We start from the raw sequence: 18,689 nt of genomic DNA, 5'->3' as shown, positions 1-18,689 counted from the left end.
TTTCAGGGGGAAATCAGAGCTGCTGTCTCCACATATTTTACCCCCGGAAGGTTTTTTAATCTATTTTTGTATCATGGATTTTTGTAGCAATCTGATGAAACCTGTGGACCCACTCTCAGAATTGTGTTTTTCAATAATTCAACAATACGCTAAATTTAAGTTAGAAATTAATGATTCCTTCTCTTTTTGAGAAAAAGTACTTGAAGCCTCTAGCTGATGTCCAGGAGGAAGAACAGGGACATGCCATGCAGTGAAGGAGGTAGAGCTGAGAGAGCTCAGCAAGGAGCAGATGTGGAGAAAACAATGTAAGGACGTCTCTAGGTGACATTGGCAGCCCTGCAGCATTAGTGGACTGTGTTACCCCTCCATGTGCAGACCCTGGCCTAGTGTGTTCCTCCACATTTGTCCCCACAAACATATTCCCTCTTGCATGATCCTTACCTGTGTCCACTCTTTCCACTGATGGTGTGCCTATTTGCAGGAGAGCAAGTTTCAGGGTCTATGGCTACTCTTCTTACTATGCTAGTTCTTTAGATGCTTTTACTTTGAACTAACTGTATCTTCTGACTGACTAATGAAACTAACCACATCAGTGGGGGTTCATGAACTATGGTTTTGATGAGATGCACATTCAGTGAATACATTGAAATTGGAGTGGCTTTTCTGGGTGACCCATGTGAAAGATAAGATGCCCCTGGTGACACACTATACCCTCATTGCTACTAGGTCTTTCATCTGAGTACAGAAAGAACAAGTCTAATTTCTCTTCTAGGTAACAGCCTTAAAGACTTAAGACAGCTATTATATCTTTCCTATGTCTTCTTTTTTCCCATAGGCTAAACAACCTTTGTAGGGGCAGCTAGATGGTGCAATGGTTGGAGTACCAGTCCTAGAGTTAGGAAGACTCATCTTCCTGAGTCCAAATCCAGCCTCAGACATAAGTCACTTAACTCTCTTTGCCTCAATTTCCTCATCTGTAAAATGACCTATAGAAGGAAATGGCAAACGACTCCAGTGTCTTTGCCAAGAAAACCCCAAATGGGGTCACAGAAAGTCAGATACGACTGAAAACAATTGAACAACAACAACAACCAACCTTTGTAATGTAAGCTCCTTCTTCAGGTGTCTGCATATGGCACAATCGCAATGCCTTCAACCCTCTGGTTGCCCTCTGATGGATGTTGTTTGGTTTATCAGTGTCCTTCTTAAACTATGGCATCTAGAATTGAACACAGCAATATTCTAGATGTAGTGAGACCAGAGCAGACTACACTGAGAACATTACATCTTCATTCCTTGAAGCTATTTATACCTCTCTCATGCAACCTAAGATGGCATCAGCTTTCCTGGCTGCTGGGTCATAATGCTGACACATATTGGACTCAGTCTACCAAAACTCCCCAATCTTTTTCAGACAAACTGTTGTCCAATAGTGGCTAGTCATATTTCCCATACCTTCTACTTAAAAGTTGACTTTTTAAACCCAAATGTAAGACTTTACATTTAGCTCTATTAAATGTCATCTGATTTGATTCAGCCTGGTGTTTTAATTTATCAAGAACTTTTGGAATCCTGACTCTTTAACTGACTTTGTGTCCCTCCTAGCTTTGTGCCATATGCAAACCTGATAAGTAGCCATCTATTTCTTGAACAGGGGCAGCTAGGTGGCACAGTGGATAGGGGCTGGAGTCAGGGGCATTCATCTTGCTGAGTTTAAATCTGGCCTCAGACACTTACTAGCCCTGTGACCCTGGGCAAGTCACTTAACTTTGTTTGCCTCAGTTTCCTCATTGGTAAAATGATCTGGAGAAGGAAATGACAAACCACCCTAGTGTGTTTGCTAAGAAAGCCCCAAATGTAGGGTCACAAAGAGTTGGACATAATTGAAAAACAACTGAACATTCCTTTATCAAAGTCACTGATAAAAATGTTAAATGGGGGCAGCTAAGTGGCACAGTGGATAGAGCTCCAGCCTTGGAGACAGGAAGACTGGAGTTCAAATCCAGCCTCAGACACTTGACGCTTACTCGCTGTGTGACCCTGGGCAAGTCACTTAACCCTGATTGCCTCACCAAAAAAAAGCAAAAAAAAAAAAAAAAGTTAAATAGCACAGGGTCAAGCATAGTTCTCTAAGACCAGAGGGTCTCCACTAGAGACCTCCCTTCAAGTTGATATGGAATCATTAAATGACTATTCTTTATGCCTAAGCATTCAACCAGTTCTGAAGCTATCTGATTACACTATTGTTTAATCCACATATCTCCATCTTTTCCACAAGAATCTCATGAGTTTACCAAATATTTTCTTTGGTTTTTATGTCACCTTAATTTCCCAATATATCCCTCCCCCTTCTTATAACAACAAAAAAAAAATTTAAGCTGTTTAGCAAAACTAACCAACACATCAAGATATTATTTCATTTGATCCTCACCGCAACCCTGAAAAGCAGAGTGCTATTATTATTCCCATTTTGCGGATGAGGAAACTGTGGCAAACAGAGGTTAATTGACTTACCTAAGGTCACAAAGCTAGTAGGTGTTTGAGGTAAGATTTGAATTGAGGTCTTGACTTCTAGACCCAGAGCTCTATCAACTGTGCAACCTAGCTGCCCCTAGCCAAGTCCAACATAATATAAAGTGTTCCACACCTGTGGTTCCCCTACCTCTGCAAAGAGAAAGTGGTGCTTTCTCGTATCTCTTATCTGGGGGATTGTTGGAGGGTTATTGTTCTTTCCACTTAGCCCTGCATCAACAGAGCACAATGAGCATTCTCATAAGGACTGCACTTATTAGCCCATTACACATTACTGCAATCATTGTGTATATTGTGTTTCTGGTTCTGTTCACCCCATCATATATTTTTGTAGTGATTTAGTTTTGAAACCATTTTCATATGCAGTGAGTGTCTCATCTGATCCTCAACAGCCCTATGAAGAAAGCAGACATGCCATTGTTATTTCCATTTTAGAGATGAGGAAACTGAGGCCCAAAGAAATTAGGTAATTTGCCCCAAAGTCAAACAAGCAGTTAAATAGCCAGGATGAGAACTCAGTTTTCCTGGCTCCTAGTACAGTAACCTTTCCCCCTGAATGTTTCTCAGATAAACAGAGGAGTTCTAATCATTATAAGATACCTCATCAGTCACACAGATAGTGAGCTCCTGTGGTTGGAGGCTTGGACTCACTGTCCTTAGGGCCCAGTGATGATATTGGCAAATTATAAGAAGAGTTGGGGAAATCTGGCCAGCCCAACCAGCTGTTTTGCAATCTGGGAGCTGGGTGAACCTCCTTGTGAGGTTGGTGCTGGGATTGACATGTAAAGAATACAAGCACGCACACGCGCACACATGCACACACACACAATTGGCTAAGAATAGTTAGTAATAGATTGGAAGCTATGTTGAGCCAAGCTATAGAACATTACATTAATCACATGTAAAAGAAAAAGGACACCGCAGAGTTGAGAATAGAAGCAAGCAGGGAAAACCAGTCACTGAGAGTCGTGATCCAGCAAAAATCAGGGAAGGCCATTTAAATCTGACCAGTTTTAGGAAAGAGTAGAATCCCAGCACTGGAAGGGACCTCAGAAGTCCCCTAGCACAACGTCCTCATTCAACAGATGAGGAAATGGAGGCCCAGACAGCATCAGTGACTTCCCTAAGTCCTTACCTCTGGACAGAATCTGACAGCTTTTGAAGTACTTTCACAGACATTATTTCATTTTATCCTTACTGTAATCTGGTGAGGTAATAACAGCTAATAATAATAATAGCTAGCATTTACTATGGCACTTTAAGGTTTGTGAAGCACTTTGCAAATTTTATCTTATGTTATCCTCACAATAACCCTGGGAGAGAGGTGCTATTATTATCCCCACTGTACAGATAAGGAAACTGAGGCATGCAGAAGTTAAGTAATTTGCTCAGTGTTACACAGCAGCTGGTTAAGTGTCAGATTTGAACTCAGGTCTCCCTAACCACAGGTCCAGCACTACCCACTAGGGAAGGATGATATTATTGTGCAAATAAGAAAAACTGGGGCCCCCCAAAATGAAATTACTTTCCCAAGGTCATCCATACAACTAATCAGTAACAGAACTATGACTCAAACTCAGGTCTGGAATGGCCCTGCTCATTCTCTTTCCTCTGAAACCCACTGGCCTCCAAGTGGCCCTATGGGTTTTATTCTCTCTTTAGGGCCAGAGTCCACCCGGGTGACTAGGTGAGGGAAACAGATGTCTCAGTTATCCCTTGAAATGAGCATCACACGTAGGTTCCTCCTTTACAATGATGTCATGTCAGACTAAAAAAACATCTTCCCCCTCAGGTGGATTCTGTTGACCCCTACCAAGCCCTCCAGAGACAGAGAAGGAGAAGGCAATCCTATTAAGGGCACTTTCCCTCCACCCTTCCCATTCCCTCTACATCCTAATTATTTTCACACACACACACACACACACACACACACACACACACACACTTAGATGAACCCAGATGGTTGCTGACAATTGTCACCCCAAGCCCTGTCCAGGAACCTGGGGGGAGTGGTGTGGAGGAGAGGGAAGGGAAGGGGGCCCTTCCTTTGAGAGTTTGTCTTCCCCTATTAAAATGTAAGCTCACTGAGAGCAGGGACTGTCTTTATGCTTGAATAGATGCTGACTGACTGATTGACCAGCATTATGGCAGGAAACAGCCCCACAGAAGCTGGGAGTTCAGACTGGGACATAACCAGTTTCTTCTTGATTATTCGAAGGCCGGGAAATCGGACTTTTTGTTCCTGATGTAAATTGGGTCTAATGAAGCTACCAAAAGATACTTCAGCAAGGAACAGTCCATGCCAAGAGGAGCTCATACTGAAGAGACCCAGCTTTGAATCCTGCCTTAGACACTCATTAGCTGTGTGACCGTGGCGAGTCATTTAACCTGTTAGCCTTGGTTTTCTCATCTGTAATATGGGGATAAGAATGCCTGTAGTACATATCTCTCAGGGTTGTTGTAAGGCTCAGATGAGATCTATGTAAAATTCTATAGGTAAGCTGTTATTACTCAGAATAGGTTCGATTCTTTAACTGTCCTGTTCCTTAAAAGGCTAACTTTTGGTAGCCTAATCGAATTTTTGCAGGGCACAATATGTTTTCAGTGACCCCCACTTATATGAAACACAAGCTAATCACCTGAAGTAACAAAAGAGAATTTGTTATTGGACCAGGACTCTTCCCATAATCACCTCTCCCTGGAAGCCTTGGCGCTCTTGACCCATCTAAGCTAGGTAGTACAAAGGGAGAGAAAAGTGTAGTGAGGCACGTATACCCGCGAAAGCATGGGTGCAGTGTGAACAGGGACCTAGGAGACCGCCTTGAGAGGGTTCTACTGTGTCCTGGTTCCTGAGAGCAAACTGCCTTCAGGTAACCCCTTGGCAATCAGCCCTGGTAGCAGCAGCCAGCTGAGTCTGTCAAAGACTCAGGCGTCATCTGTTTGACCCACCCCTCCCACGGATTGTCCCATCAGCCAAGACTCACAAGGAGCTAGCTATGACCGAAAAAGCAAAGGCATACTGAGTGGGGATTCTGCAAAAAGAGAAAAGCAAGCACCCTCTGTTCCCACTTGGCCACTACATGTATGCCAGACTACCTTTGTAATTTGACTTTGAGCCTACTCTCCCCAGGAATCCTATGGGTGTGCAAGGGGACAGTTTGTCCCAAAGATTGGGGGATGGGGAGGGATTCCTTTGTAACTATTGCCCTTGCTATCCCTTCTTGGTAAATTCCCACCTGTAAAAACTAATTGATGTTAACTGATTGTTGGATGTTGGGAAACACATGATATGGAGACTTAGGAGCAGCAGCATTAGAAACACCGGCTCCTTGGGGCCACCCCTAAAACCCTGAAGATGATTCATTGCCCTCTGGGAACCTAAGCTGCTCGTCAGTGTGAGTGCAGAGTTAGCCCAGAGAATGTGCTATGTAACAATCATCCACAAACACAAACATTTCAACAAAGAAGAGCAAGAAAGAGGCTCGCATCCTCCTTGATCAGATTCCTCCACTGTAAAATGGCGAGAATAATTGCACCCACCTCCCAGAGTTGTGAAGATCATAGGAGATAATGATGGTAAAGCACTCAGCACAGCGCCTGGTATATAAATGTTAGTTATTTTGGTTGCTGTTATTTAAGAAACTGCAGAGTTCTGTTAGGTATGATTTATTTTTCAGAAAGTATGTATATAGATACATAATATATATATACAGGATGTCTCAAAGGTCCGCACTAAGACTTTTGAGACACCCTGCACACACACACACACACACACACTCTCTCTCTCTCTCTCTCTCTCTCTCTCTCTCTCTCTCTTTCTCTCTCTGTCTCTCTCTCTCTGCAATTTAATAAGGTAGTTACAAAATTGCCCTATTTTTGTCCCCTTCCATGTTTCCTTTTTATTTTCCTCTGTACATTGAAAAATGTTTATGGATGGTCATTTTTCCTGTATGTGACACTCTATTCATTTTTCTCAGGATGAAGGGGTGGGGAGGAGGACCAGGGAAGCTGAAGGAGGGGTGAAGGAACAAAAAAAGAAGAACAGTATGATTGTCTCCCATCACCACCAGTCTACCTTGTGATTTCCCTGAGGACCAAAAGAACAATGCAATGGCAACCGCCACCATTAATACCATTATCCTTCACAGCGAGCCCCCAAATCAGAATAGATTCATCTGGAGAAGCAATGGCTTCTGAACAGAAGATTTTAATATCCTTTCATCTGTCTTTCCTGTCCTCCCACTACCACCCCAGGCTTTGTCTGAAAATGCAAACCGCAGTAAGTGGACGTTGCAAAAGCTCTTCCAGTCAGCAGGCAGTGCTGCAATCTATCACTGTTAGCCAGGTAGCACCCAATAATAACAATAACTCATATGTTCAGGATTATATGTTTAGAGCTAGAAGGGCCATCTGAACCAGCTCTCTCATTTTAAAGATGAGGAACTGAAAAGTCTAGAGAGGATTAGTGACTTATCTACTGTCACACAGATCAGGAGCTTCAGAAGCAGGATTTGAACCCAGGTTCTCTGGCTCCAAAGTCACTACTCTTTCTTTTGCGCCATGATGCTTCAGATAGAGAATATTTTAAAGATAGCAAAATGTTTTCCCTACAACAAACCTATATGATAGGTTTTATGTGTTAATATCACCCCCAGTTTACAGAAAAGAGAACTAAGAACCCAAAAAAAGGGTATGGTTATATAGCTATGAAGTGCTGAGTTGAGCTGCATTACAACCCAACTCGTCTGATTGCAAGATCATAGATTTAGAGATAGAAGAGATCTTAGAGGCCATCTAATCAAACCCAACTCTCCCATTCTACAGATGAGGAAACTAATTCTATGTCCAGTATTCTTTCTATGCTTTGCTGCCTCTCTTTCCAATCATTTGCTAATTGATTTGTTTTTCATTTTAATTTTAGGTTCATAACTTCCTATTTGTTCTTCCTTGCTTTTCTTCTACTTTGTTGCACAGTTGTGCTGCATATTATATAGTCATATACAGCCATAAAATGCTCCATAGAAACCCTAAGCCTGGACCAGCTGATCTCAACAACAGGCAAGCCTATCTGTGAGTTCTAATTCTGGTTGACTCATTACATGACCTTAAGTTGGCCATTTCCCCTCCCTAAGCTCTAATGGCACTGCCTATGCAACAGGATGGAAGAATGATCGAGCTCCTCCTGGGCTGTGGGCAAGAAATGACCCGGAAAAATGTCTACAGAGTTCCTTGTAGCTATAAAGAGCTATTAAAATGATGATTAATTATTATCATAATTGAATCATAAGTACGATGCTAGTTTGGGCCCTCCCAGGACTTATTTCTCAGCACAGCAGGGCCTGAGGAAAACAAGTTACTGAGTTCAAGTACGTGACATCTAAGTTGCTTCTTTGTGGAAGGGCCTCATCTAGAGCTTTACTGGTCATAGAGAATTATTCTATAAGAAATATATACCTCCTAATAATTGGAGTAACTATTCAAAAGTGGAATTAGCTATCTCAGAAAGGCTCCTCTATGGCTGAGATCCTCTAGCCAAGAATGGATGACAACTTATCCAGTAGGATATAGAGGAAAATCTTGTTCAGATAAAGGCTGGAATTCTTATGGTCTCTGAAGTAATCTCGTACTCTGAGCTTTTGTGAATCTGGCTGTGCTGTATACACACACACACACACACACACACACACACACACACACACACACACTGAATCTGGCAGATGAGATGGTTTTCCAGTCTAAAATAATATTGTTGGCTGATAATTTAGGTAAAGATGACCTTTTTTAGTTTGAAATATGTATATAATGGCCTCAATTCACTTTCAACGTGCTAACTCTTCTGTAGACCTTGTAGGAATGAGTTTCCCATCATATGCTACTTAATATCCCTATATTTCAGACCTATGCTGATACCATTCTTTTCAGGAGAATGTGTTGAGATTCATAGTTTTACCAGGCTTTATAAAATACCACAGCAGTTGTAAATATAACCACAAATATTTTATTTTAAAAAAAGTTGACGTAGAAAAGATTTTGACTAATAATACATACAAAAGTTGCATACGATAAACACAATAAATGTTTCTCTCATGAGAACCTTTTTTTCATTTTGGGGGGCAAAATTATAATTCAAATGATAAAATCATCGGTAAAAAAAAAGTGTTTATTTAAATTAAATATTTCAAACAAACTCATATCTACACAGCTGTTCCAAAGCAAACTTCGCTCCTATAAAAGATGGAACATTTTAGCTTAATAACTGTTGTGTTTAAAAAGACAATTAATACACATTCAAGATTGCACATCAGTCAATCGTAGCTACAACTATTTATTATTTATTATCAAATTTCATATGCAGTAATAACATGAAGATTAATCATGTTTTATAATTGATTTACAATAAAACTTTTCATGGAAGAAAAAAAGAAACTTTAACAATACAAAATACAGGGGGAAATTGAGGAAGAATATATATAATCAATTTACAGGTTCCTGATAAGCAATAATACACTGAAGGTGAAAGACAATCAGTGGTCTTGTTGCTTAGCGTTGAATATGTTCCTTCAAAAGAGGCTTTGGAGAAGGCTGGAAATGTCTGTAGGATGGCATCAGGGCTCATAAAATCTTCTAAAGTGGGTGTCTATAATTCCTTAGGAGGCAAAGGGAAGGAAGGAGGCATGGAGAGAAGGAGAAAGTAAGCATGACAGAGACAGAGATAAGGGACAAGAGAGAGGAACCTTCCTATACGGAGAAAACTATAAAAAATATGGCACATGGATCCCATCAGTCCTGATATTGGAAGAAAGTCAGTTTGTTTGGTCCTAATGTGCTTCATGACCCTTCTAGTGGTGACAGACTTGGGGTTTTGGGATTTTAGTGAAGGTATTAAGTACTGTATATATGTGTACAGAGGTATATAAGACAGTCCAAGTGTTATCCTCAATATACACGTGATTGCGTTTGTTTTCATGGATTTTTTATTTCCACAGACTCTCCCAGAAATATGGTAAACTACCTTTAGTTCTCTGATCTTCCTTTCACCTTTGCAGTTTTATTTTCCATAAACCTTCAACCAATAATTTCCCAAATCATGTTGTTGTGTATGTTGATTTAATTTGGTTTCTTTGACAGATTTTTTTTTAAAGCAGAAACTTAAAAAATAAAGCTAGCAGAATGCAGAGAGCACTGTTGAAAGCATAATTCATTTTTGTTTCCTAAGTAGTTGGAGGGAACCTTGGAGATCACCTTGACTAATGATTGCATTTGACAGAGGAAGAAACTGAGGCCTAGAGCTGCTTAATGTCATCTTGAAGGTCACATAGCTTGTCTGTTAGCAGAGCTGTAACTGGACTTCAGTTTTCCTGACTCCCTGTCCACAGCTCTTCGCACTATGCTGACCTAGCAATCAATGCTTTTGCGCTGATCTTCTGCAAGCCTGTATCTGGGGCAGGGAAAAGAGTACAGTAGAAGGGTTCCTAAAGATGGAGTGGAGCTGTTATATTTCATATGATGGAAAGAAGAGAGGAAAGTCAGAGAAACTTTCAGTCTTAAATAGCATCAGTAGGAAACTTACATTCATGTAGTAGAAAGAATTAAGAAGCAAGATTCTCAGAGAGGAGGCTGAAGGAAAGTGGAACTAGTTGTCAAGAAGGGAAAGTGGATCGGCAAAAGAACATTTATCTACAGGATGAAGTAGATTTCAATCCATCAGCTTAGACCTGGACACATTCTGAGGGAAGGCTCAGAGGTGTTGTATCAAGGGAAGCTGTTTGTAATACTGTTTAGTCTCTCCGCTCAGTCCACATAGATGAGAAGGTCATGAACTGCCTTGTGCATACCAGCCTAGGAGACACTATAGCTATTGTAGTAGGTTGCCGTGGCATCAGCCAGGACTGAGATGAGGCTGGTCTCCGTGGGTCCCCCTGGTGTCACCTGAGAGACTGGGGCATGTCCATTGATAGTGATGCCCGCCGTAGAGTCTGGATGGCCGGGAGTGTTCAAATACTGGTCAAATTCATTACGGTCCATATCCCCCAAGAGTTCCACCTGGCTCAGTTGGTCTAGAGCATCAAAACCTGGGTGCTCAGGGGGAGGTGAGAGCTGGCCCAGATGGGCATGGAGGTTGGGGTGGAGAGCATGGAAGGCAGGGGGAGAATAGTAAGCCGGGGAAGGGGAGCAGCTGGTTACCGAGGGAATCATGGAGACGCCCGGGGACTGGGGGAGGGCAATGGAGCCCAATGGGTGATTGCAGTGGAGGGGGCTGGGCATATATTCTGGAGAGTACGTAGCTCCTGGTATGCGTGGGAGACGATGGGAATGAGAGTGCTCTTCCTGGCAGGGGGAAGAGAAGAAGGTCTGCTCAGGCTCCAGGACATCCAAAGGAGACATTTCTGGTGGGGTGGGCAACCCATACGGGTAGGCATCCACACTGCTAGTGGAGCTGCTACCGCTGGTGCAGCTGCCGGTGGGCACCTCCTGGTAGCAGCCCCGGAGGCTGGGAAGGGCTGTAGTCGGGGAGTACTCACCATGTTCTTCCTTCTCCCCCACAGAAACCCTGCTGCCACACCTCTTGTCCGGGAGGGAGTTCTGGTCCCGAGACAGGCTGCTCAGCAGGAAACCTGGGTCCACCCGTTTACAGATGCGCTTGAGCTGTTTCTTTCGACGGGGGCGATACTTGTAGTTAGGATAATCTTGCATATGTTGTACCCGGAGCCTCTCAGCTTCATCCACATATGGCCTCTTCTGGGAGAGGGTCAGAGCCTTCCAGGACTTTCCTGCTCACAGGGGGTAGAAAAGGCCACTCTTAGGGTCCTTCACATTGTGAGAGGTCAGGTGTCTGAACAGCCCTCTCCCACACAGTTAGTACCAGATAAGGCCCAGGCCCAGCACTGCACGCACCTTCCAGAGTTCAATCACACCACTCTCACACAACTGAGAAACACAAACAACGCACTTCACACGCCCTTCCCAGATGCCCCACGCACATTTCCCACCACAAATTCACACACACCTACAGAATCCTAACTTTTCATATTCTTCCTCCCACAAACACTCCACCTGAAAATCACGAATACGCAAGCACACTACTCACACATCATCTCATACACAAAGGTATATCAGTCAAAGGGCTACACTTGAGGACCTAGAGGGCCACACACAGCCTCGAGGCCACAGGTTCCCCACCCCGGTAAAGGTAGTATCCTGTTTCATTGCTAAAAGACCAGCTGAACTTTCTGCAACTAAAATTATTTTAAAAATGCATTTAATTAAGGCCCTGCTTACATTCAAGTGTTAACTCTAATCACTTGAGAATTTAAATGAGAGTTATCACCTGCCTTCATTACTAAACGTCAGCAATTGTGTCCTTAGATTTCCACAAAAATGTGTAAATATCAGGCATTTTACAAGCAGGAAATTTCAGACATTTTACAAGCAGGAATTAAGACTGAATCAGTCAAGGCATAGAATCCCACTTGAGTTAGAAGATCTTTCTTCAGGATATTAGTGGATCCGGAAATCTCATTAAGGTGGGCACTTCTTCCCAATTATGCCCATCAAAACATCATCTTGAATGTAATAAATGATTGTCCTTCACAGTTGAAAGGTGAACAGGATTCTAGTCCACAAATATGCTAGTCATTCTTCCCTAACAGCAGATTAGACTGTCTAGACCTAGATGAAGACTGCAACCTGTATTCCAACCGTCAAGACTGCCTTTAATTCGTGGACTTCTGGGAGCTAGATTGAGGACAAATTAATTCCAGAATCTAATCCCACAAGTAACTAGATATTTGGCTTCAGAAGCAGTTGTTTCACCTCCCTGGGGTCACTTCCCTTGTCATAAAATCAAGCTACTGAAATAACATCCAGTTCAAAAATATACTTCTTGCAAGAATGCTTCCCTGATTAACCTGACCCCACCCAGTCCGATCATCCGGTCTAATCTCCCAATTTTATGGATGAGACCGAGTTCCAGAAAAATTAAGTGACTTGCTTCGTCGAGATCATACAGTTGGTTGACAGCTTAGCAAGGAAACAGGTTAGATATTGACATTGGCAGGCAGAGTGACCAGGAAAAAAAGTCTTAGTAGTAACACAACCAAGGAAATACTTATCCTGCAAAGTCAGTCAATAAACATTTATTAGGATCCTGCTATGTGCCAGGCACTGTGCTAAATGCTGGGATTTCTTTGTGTAAGAATGGCAAAAGATAACCTCTGCTCTCAAGGGACTCATAAGTCTAATAAGAAGAACCCCACCTCCCAGGCTTCAGCAAGTCCCTCTCTGCCTTTCAGAGAATTTGCTCACCGAGTGAATGGCTCAGAAAATCTAGTCTTCACCTTCAATAGTTTAGTTCTTGAGAGCCTGAGCACTAGACAAAGGCATGTTTATTGTAAACATGATCTGGAACTGTGTTCATGGTTGGGGGTGGGGTGGGATGGGGAGGCCTTGCCTTCACAGTCTCCCAGTGAAGAAAATCCCTCTACCAATGAAGACCAACACCTTCTGCTATTTACAGCCACAGAGAGTTGCCTGTGACACTGAGAGGTTGTGATTTGTCCCAGCAAAGAGAGCAGGTCTTGAATACAAGTCTATCCAACTCTGATGCCAGTTTTCTATCTTCTACTCCATAGGTGTCAAAAACATGGCCCCCACAATACTCCCAAGTATGATCTGAAGCATATTAAAATGTAATGGGGAAATATTTAACAAAGTAAATGAAAATACAATAAAATATAGATATTGCTACATTTTAAAACTAAGTCAATATGTGCTGCACAGGGATCTTGATGTACAGATTAATGGTCTCCATTTCCATTTGAGTAGACCCCACTGCTCTATGTCACACTGCTTCTCATTGTAAATATAATTACTAAAATACAGATTTACTGTCCTACTTAATAACAAGGAGGAAGTGCTGTATGAAGATAACAGCACTGGTGTGGTGAAAAGAACCCTGGACCAGGAGATGAGAGATCTGGACAACTGGCTTTCTGCTCGAGCTCTGCTGCTAACTAGGTCTATGATGTAGGCAAGATATTTGATCTCTCTGAGACTCAGTTTCTTCAGCTGAAAAATATGGAGGGTTTAGGAGTGGCTAGGTAGTAGAGTGGATAGAACACCAGCCCTGGAGTCTGGAGGACCTGAGTTCAAATCTGGCCTCAGACATCTGACACTTACTAGCTGTGTAACCATGGACAAATCACTTAGCGGGGATTGCCTTGCCAAAAAAAAAATGTTCTAAAATAGTATTTCTACTCTACTAGATAGTACTGCTTTAGTTCAAAACTCTGTGAATTCTGCTATTAAAAGAGTACTTACTGAAGAAGTATTTTTCATCCAAACTGTTAAAAGAACTTTTATCTCCTTAGGGTCCCCTTAAAGGTAGTGGCAAATACAGGACGTCAGCCAGATCACAGCATTTTTTCAGTCATTCAATGCCAACCTAAGCACTGTGCTTTGCACTTAATAAATGTTTGTTGAATTGATACAATGAATTGTAGGCACACTGTATTGGACCTTATCAGGAAAATACTAAAGAAATGAGAAGTGATTTTTGCCTGAGATTTTCCTAAGGGCCCTTCTAGATTTGATCCAATCATTCTAAGTCATAGGTTGAACTTATGCAGTGGTCTTCATTGTATTCCAGGCTCTGTCATTTTTCTCCAAATTGCTTGGAAGCAGTGGTGGATGACCGAAAGCCCAGAGTCTTTGGAGTTAGCAGGTGGGTCGTGGTTCAGTTAGTACCTCTGAGCCAGAACTGATTTGTCCTGCCTTCCTCTAAAATTCAGAAATGGGACTCGCTTGGATTTAGCCAGAAAAGATGAGGTTGTTCAGGAATTTCTAGCATATGAAATGGTCAAAACTCAGAGGGAAGAAGGAAGCTCCCCTGTCCACAAAGTCCAGATCAGTATTGGAAAGAGATCTGATGCCTTTCCATTTTAACCACTGAAATAAAGCTCCAATTTTACAAAGTCCCCAGTTCAAGAATTAGAAACAGGGAATCATAGAATATGCATACAGAATTGAAAGAACTCTCTAGTCTTCGATTTGAATGAAATAGGCCTTAAAATGAAGTGGCAAAAGGAAAGAGATTCACCTTCTCCAGGAACAGAAGTATTTGATTACATTGCATAAAAGAGAGAAAGCCCTTATTTTTTTTAATATAAAAAAGAAAGAAAAACAAAAGAAAACAAAACTCCACCTTTACATTAAAGATTGAAACAGGAGTCCTTAACCTGGTGTCCAGATCTTCTTGTTTTTAAATATTTTGATAACTATATCTCAGTATAATTGGTTTCCTTTGTAATCCTACGTATTTTATTTTAGGGATTTAAACATTCTGAGAAGGGTTCCATAGGCTTCACCATACTGCTAAAGTGATGACTGATGCACACACACACACACACACACACACACACACACACACACACACACAGGTCTAGAACTTTTGGTCTAAAGAAATGCAGCCTTTTATCTTCCAGGAGGTTGACCAAAAGAGCAGCCTCTTTTCCCACTGTACCTCACCTTCCCTTCACGCAGACACCTTTAAGTCCGAGCCTTCTTCTGACTCCCCACGGCAAAGTCCCAGCATCCAAGGTTCCCTCCAGCCCACACCCTCGCGAATCCTTTTCTTCATCTTAAAAAGAAGTCCCGCGACAGCCCCTGAGTGCTTGCCCTGGGTCCTTCCTAACAGCCTCCAGCCGGACTGTGCCCTGATCCTCACCACTGGAAAGATCAAAACGGTTCGAGAGAATCCGACTCAATCTGCTAGTCGGGGTCCACACCCCTACTCTAATCTACACATTCAGGTAACGAATCTTGCCAGATTGTCCGTATTTCCTTTCCTGCTCTACACATATTTTGTATGATTAGTAATTTATAACAAATGCTTATCCCCAGGTGTTACTCCGTTGCTAATAATGTTTGTTATTATTCAAACTGTAACAATACCTCAAATAATGTGTAAGGAATAATTACTTTCCGGCTCTTGTGTGCCTATTAGTCATCTAGATTGACAGCGATCCGTTCCCTCCGTGTTTCGGTTACAAGCCTTTTCCGTTCTTCTTGGTGGGTTCATTAGTGTTCGTATCAATAAGGCGGCTTCAGTTTCTAACTCAGCTCGGAGTCGTCCGTCAGACTTTGCCAAAAACAGTAGCTGTCCCGCACTCCTGACGGGATGAGTTGCCCGCTTTGGAGGGCAATTTGTGGGTGCTTTTGTTAATTAGCACCAAACACCATCCCGCCCTCCAGAGCCCTACGGCTGGGAGGTGAGTGCCAGGGACTCAAGAGAGCCTGAAGCTCCTGGGCTCTGGAGTTCCTCAACTTCAGGCCAGTCTTGTATGTACAGTTGTTCGCGTTACTTCCCCACTTCGGGGTAGGGATTTTTTTTTCTTTTCCTCCTTAGAGGAAAGTGTTAAGACGCAGTAGGCTGGCATATAGTAAGCGCTTAATAAATTCTTGTTGACTATGAGTGCCCGCAGTTTTATTCAGTCCCAAGAGCCATATTATTTAGTTCCTGAAGTCGTGACTAAGCTATGTGGGGGCTTCTGTTCCCCTCACCTGGGTCAGTCCCTCCTTCCTCCAGTCTAGTCCCTTCCTCTCCCCCCCAAAATTCCCTCTACGTGGACCCTCCCCCACCCCTGCCTCCATCTCCCAGAAAACACCAGCTCCGCTTTCAAATGCCTCTATTCTTATCGTGGATCCGTAAGTTCACTGTATTTCATTTTAAACATTCACACAATAATTGTATTTGTCTCTCCCCCCGCCGCATATTTTCCCAGGACCCCAAAACATAGACACAATAACTATTTCCCAAATATGCAGACTCCTAGGGCCCATAAATACACACATGCACACACAGCAGAGACTTTTGCCAGCTTTAACAGAGACCCTACCTCCACCTATGCCCACGTTACTATAAACATCTCTCCATCTCCCGCCACCTCTGCCGCCCAATACACCCATCTACATATTCTGCTGTACTCAGTTTCTCTCTCTCTCTCTCTCTCTCTCTCTCGCACACACACACACACACACACACACACACACACACACACACGCAGCACAAAGCAGTACTTGGGATGATAACCTGGCGGGTTCACCCCTGTTCTTACCCAGCATCTTGCTGAGCTCCGCGTTGTGTAGGTCGGGGTTTTGCACGGCCAGCCGCTTCCTCTCGTCCTTGGCCCACACCATGAAGGCGTTCATAGGCCGACGGATGCGACTCTCCGCGCCCTTATCCCCCGGGGTACGGTGGGCTGCGGGCGACGCCAGCCCGTCGGAGAGCTCCCCGTCCAAAGCCGGGCATTCCAGCCCGTCTGGCCAGGGGTAGGCGCCCAACAGCGTGGCCATGGTGGCCCAGACTGCTCGCTTGGCCCTGACCTCCTTGGTTAGGGTTGGCTTGGGTCTGACCCTCCGGCGCCAGCAGCCCAACTCACAGGATGGCTCACACGGGTCAGGTCGGGGGCGCCCCACACTCGCCTGTAGCGGCCGGCCTGCCCTCTATATATCAGCTCCCGGGCTGTCGCTTCCTCCAATGACACTTAAAGGTGCAGCGGCTCCTCCTTCCATTCCGGCTAACTATATCCCCTCCCTAAGGGCCAGGGCCCGTGGAGAGCTGCTCCGACCTGCCACAGAGGGGGGAGGTGGAAAAAAAGAGGATGGACACACCTCCAAGACTAGGCAGTCCCCTCCCCGCCCCACCCCCTCCAGGCCCGTCCCGTTTCTCTGAGCTCAAGCTCGCGGGTGGATCTGCAAGCTGCAGCGCGGACTGCTCCATGAGTTTATTTCCTTCCGGGACCGGACAGTGTCTGAAGTGTTACCCTTTGAAACAAACTTTCTTTTTTTCTTTTGGCCTCAACCTACGGAAGGGCTCGCGGGCTAGAAGGCAGAAGACTGAAGTACAAGTCTTACTACTTCTAATTTTACCATGGACAAGACCCTTTGACCCTCTGGACCTCAGTTTCCTTGTCTGTAAAATGGGCATAACACCCGCACTGTCTTCTTCATTGGTTGTGCGAAAGAATGAATGAACAAATCGTTCAGCATTCATCTGTTAATCTCCTACTATGTACCAGTCACTGTGCTAAATGCTAGACACAGAACCAATTCTTTTCCGCCCAAAGCATTTTTAAAGCCCCTACTACGTGCAGAGGTTCGGCTAAGCGCTAGGGAACTTTCTTCTGGAGCAGTTCCCCAGGCTTCCCCTCTCCCCCCGCCCCCAACCCCGGTGGGCTAAAGAAGAGGAACAGATCAGAGGCTCAGAAACATTTTTCTTCCCGCCGTCCTCTCCCCGAAGCCCTCCCCCGCTAGAACCCAGGAACTGAGCATCTTCAGATCATTTCCCGAGACCTGGGCTCTGACCCCTAAGTGCACTGCCACAAAGACAGCATTAAGGAACACTTGAAGTGTCCGCATGAATATGGAGGACTGGGCTGGAGGGGAGCACTTCGCCCCAGCCCCGTCAATCACCAACCCAACCAAACGCATATCCGCCAGAATCCCAGGCCTAACTGAACTCCAGCACAGCCCCAGACTTCCATTGAGACACGGAAGTGTTTTACCTTACCCCCCAATCCGAGAGCTGAACCCCGTTCTTCAATTTAAAACAAATCAACGACAACATCAAAAAAGAGAAGGCCCACCGAAACTATTAAAACCGGAGTAGAAGTTGTTTATTTTCTAAAGAACAAAATAAGCAGTATAGAGCTATTTTCCGAACCAAACCTGAAGAGAACTCACGCTTCCTTTGGTACCGTCAGTCTTCTCGTAGTTAGGTGTGGAGCATCCCCAAATGACCCTTCCTTCTCCTTTTCTAGTCCTATAGCACATCTCTCTACTCACACGACTTGAAGTAGGATTCTACCCCAAGGTGATGCCAGGGGACTCAGAAGCCAGGAGAGCCTCCTCATTCCCTATCCTCCCGCCCCACAGTCGCTCACAATTATTGGGGGATCCTCTATCTGGGTTCCATACTCTGTACCATGGGTGTTGGTGTAGGAGACCCTATATCACTTATCTGTGACTAAAGAGTGTTCATTCTTGGAGGGAATGGGATGGAGGTGGGGATGTGGGTTTCAGTCTCTCATTCTCTTTCTCATTGTCTTTTTTTTCAGCTTGGGAATCTAGTTTTCTTTCTGGGGAAATTCTAATCCGTC

General features: G+C 43.8%; 1 protein-coding gene across 1 annotated transcript; it reads right to left on the bottom strand.

Moving 5' to 3' along the window:
• Window positions 1-8,674: 8,674 nt before the first annotated feature.
• Window positions 8,675-17,022, bottom strand: SOX7 (SRY-box 7). The gene is made up of 2 exons (XM_027853963.1): window positions 16,647-17,022; window positions 8,675-11,303 (listed from the first exon to the last, which is right to left on the bottom strand). The coding sequence occupies exons 1-2, from the start codon at window positions 16,882-16,884 to the stop codon at window positions 10,372-10,374; spliced, it is 1,170 nt and encodes a 389-aa protein (XP_027709764.1). The 5' UTR covers window positions 16,885-17,022; the 3' UTR covers window positions 8,675-10,371.
• Window positions 17,023-18,689: the final 1,667 nt, after the last annotated feature.

This window comes from Vombatus ursinus, unplaced genomic scaffold, assembly GCF_900497805.2.
Source record: "Vombatus ursinus unplaced genomic scaffold, bare-nosed wombat genome assembly UNPS02010219.1, whole genome shotgun sequence".
Taxonomy (NCBI): domain Eukaryota; kingdom Metazoa; phylum Chordata; class Mammalia; order Diprotodontia; family Vombatidae; genus Vombatus; species Vombatus ursinus.
Note: the sequence above shows the minus strand (reverse complement) of the source record. Positions and strands in the feature narration are given on the sequence as shown.

Bases quoted from the DNA above. Each gene is read 5' to 3' on its own strand.
- SOX7 (XM_027853963.1), bottom strand. From the start codon at position 16,884: ATGGCCACGCTGTTGGGCGCCTACCCCTGGCCAGACGGGCTGGAATGC. The intron at 11,304-16,646 runs GTAAGAACAGGG...CCCTGTGAGCAG, and splicing joins GGAGCTCAGCAAGATGCTGG to GAAAGTCCTGGAAGGCTCTG.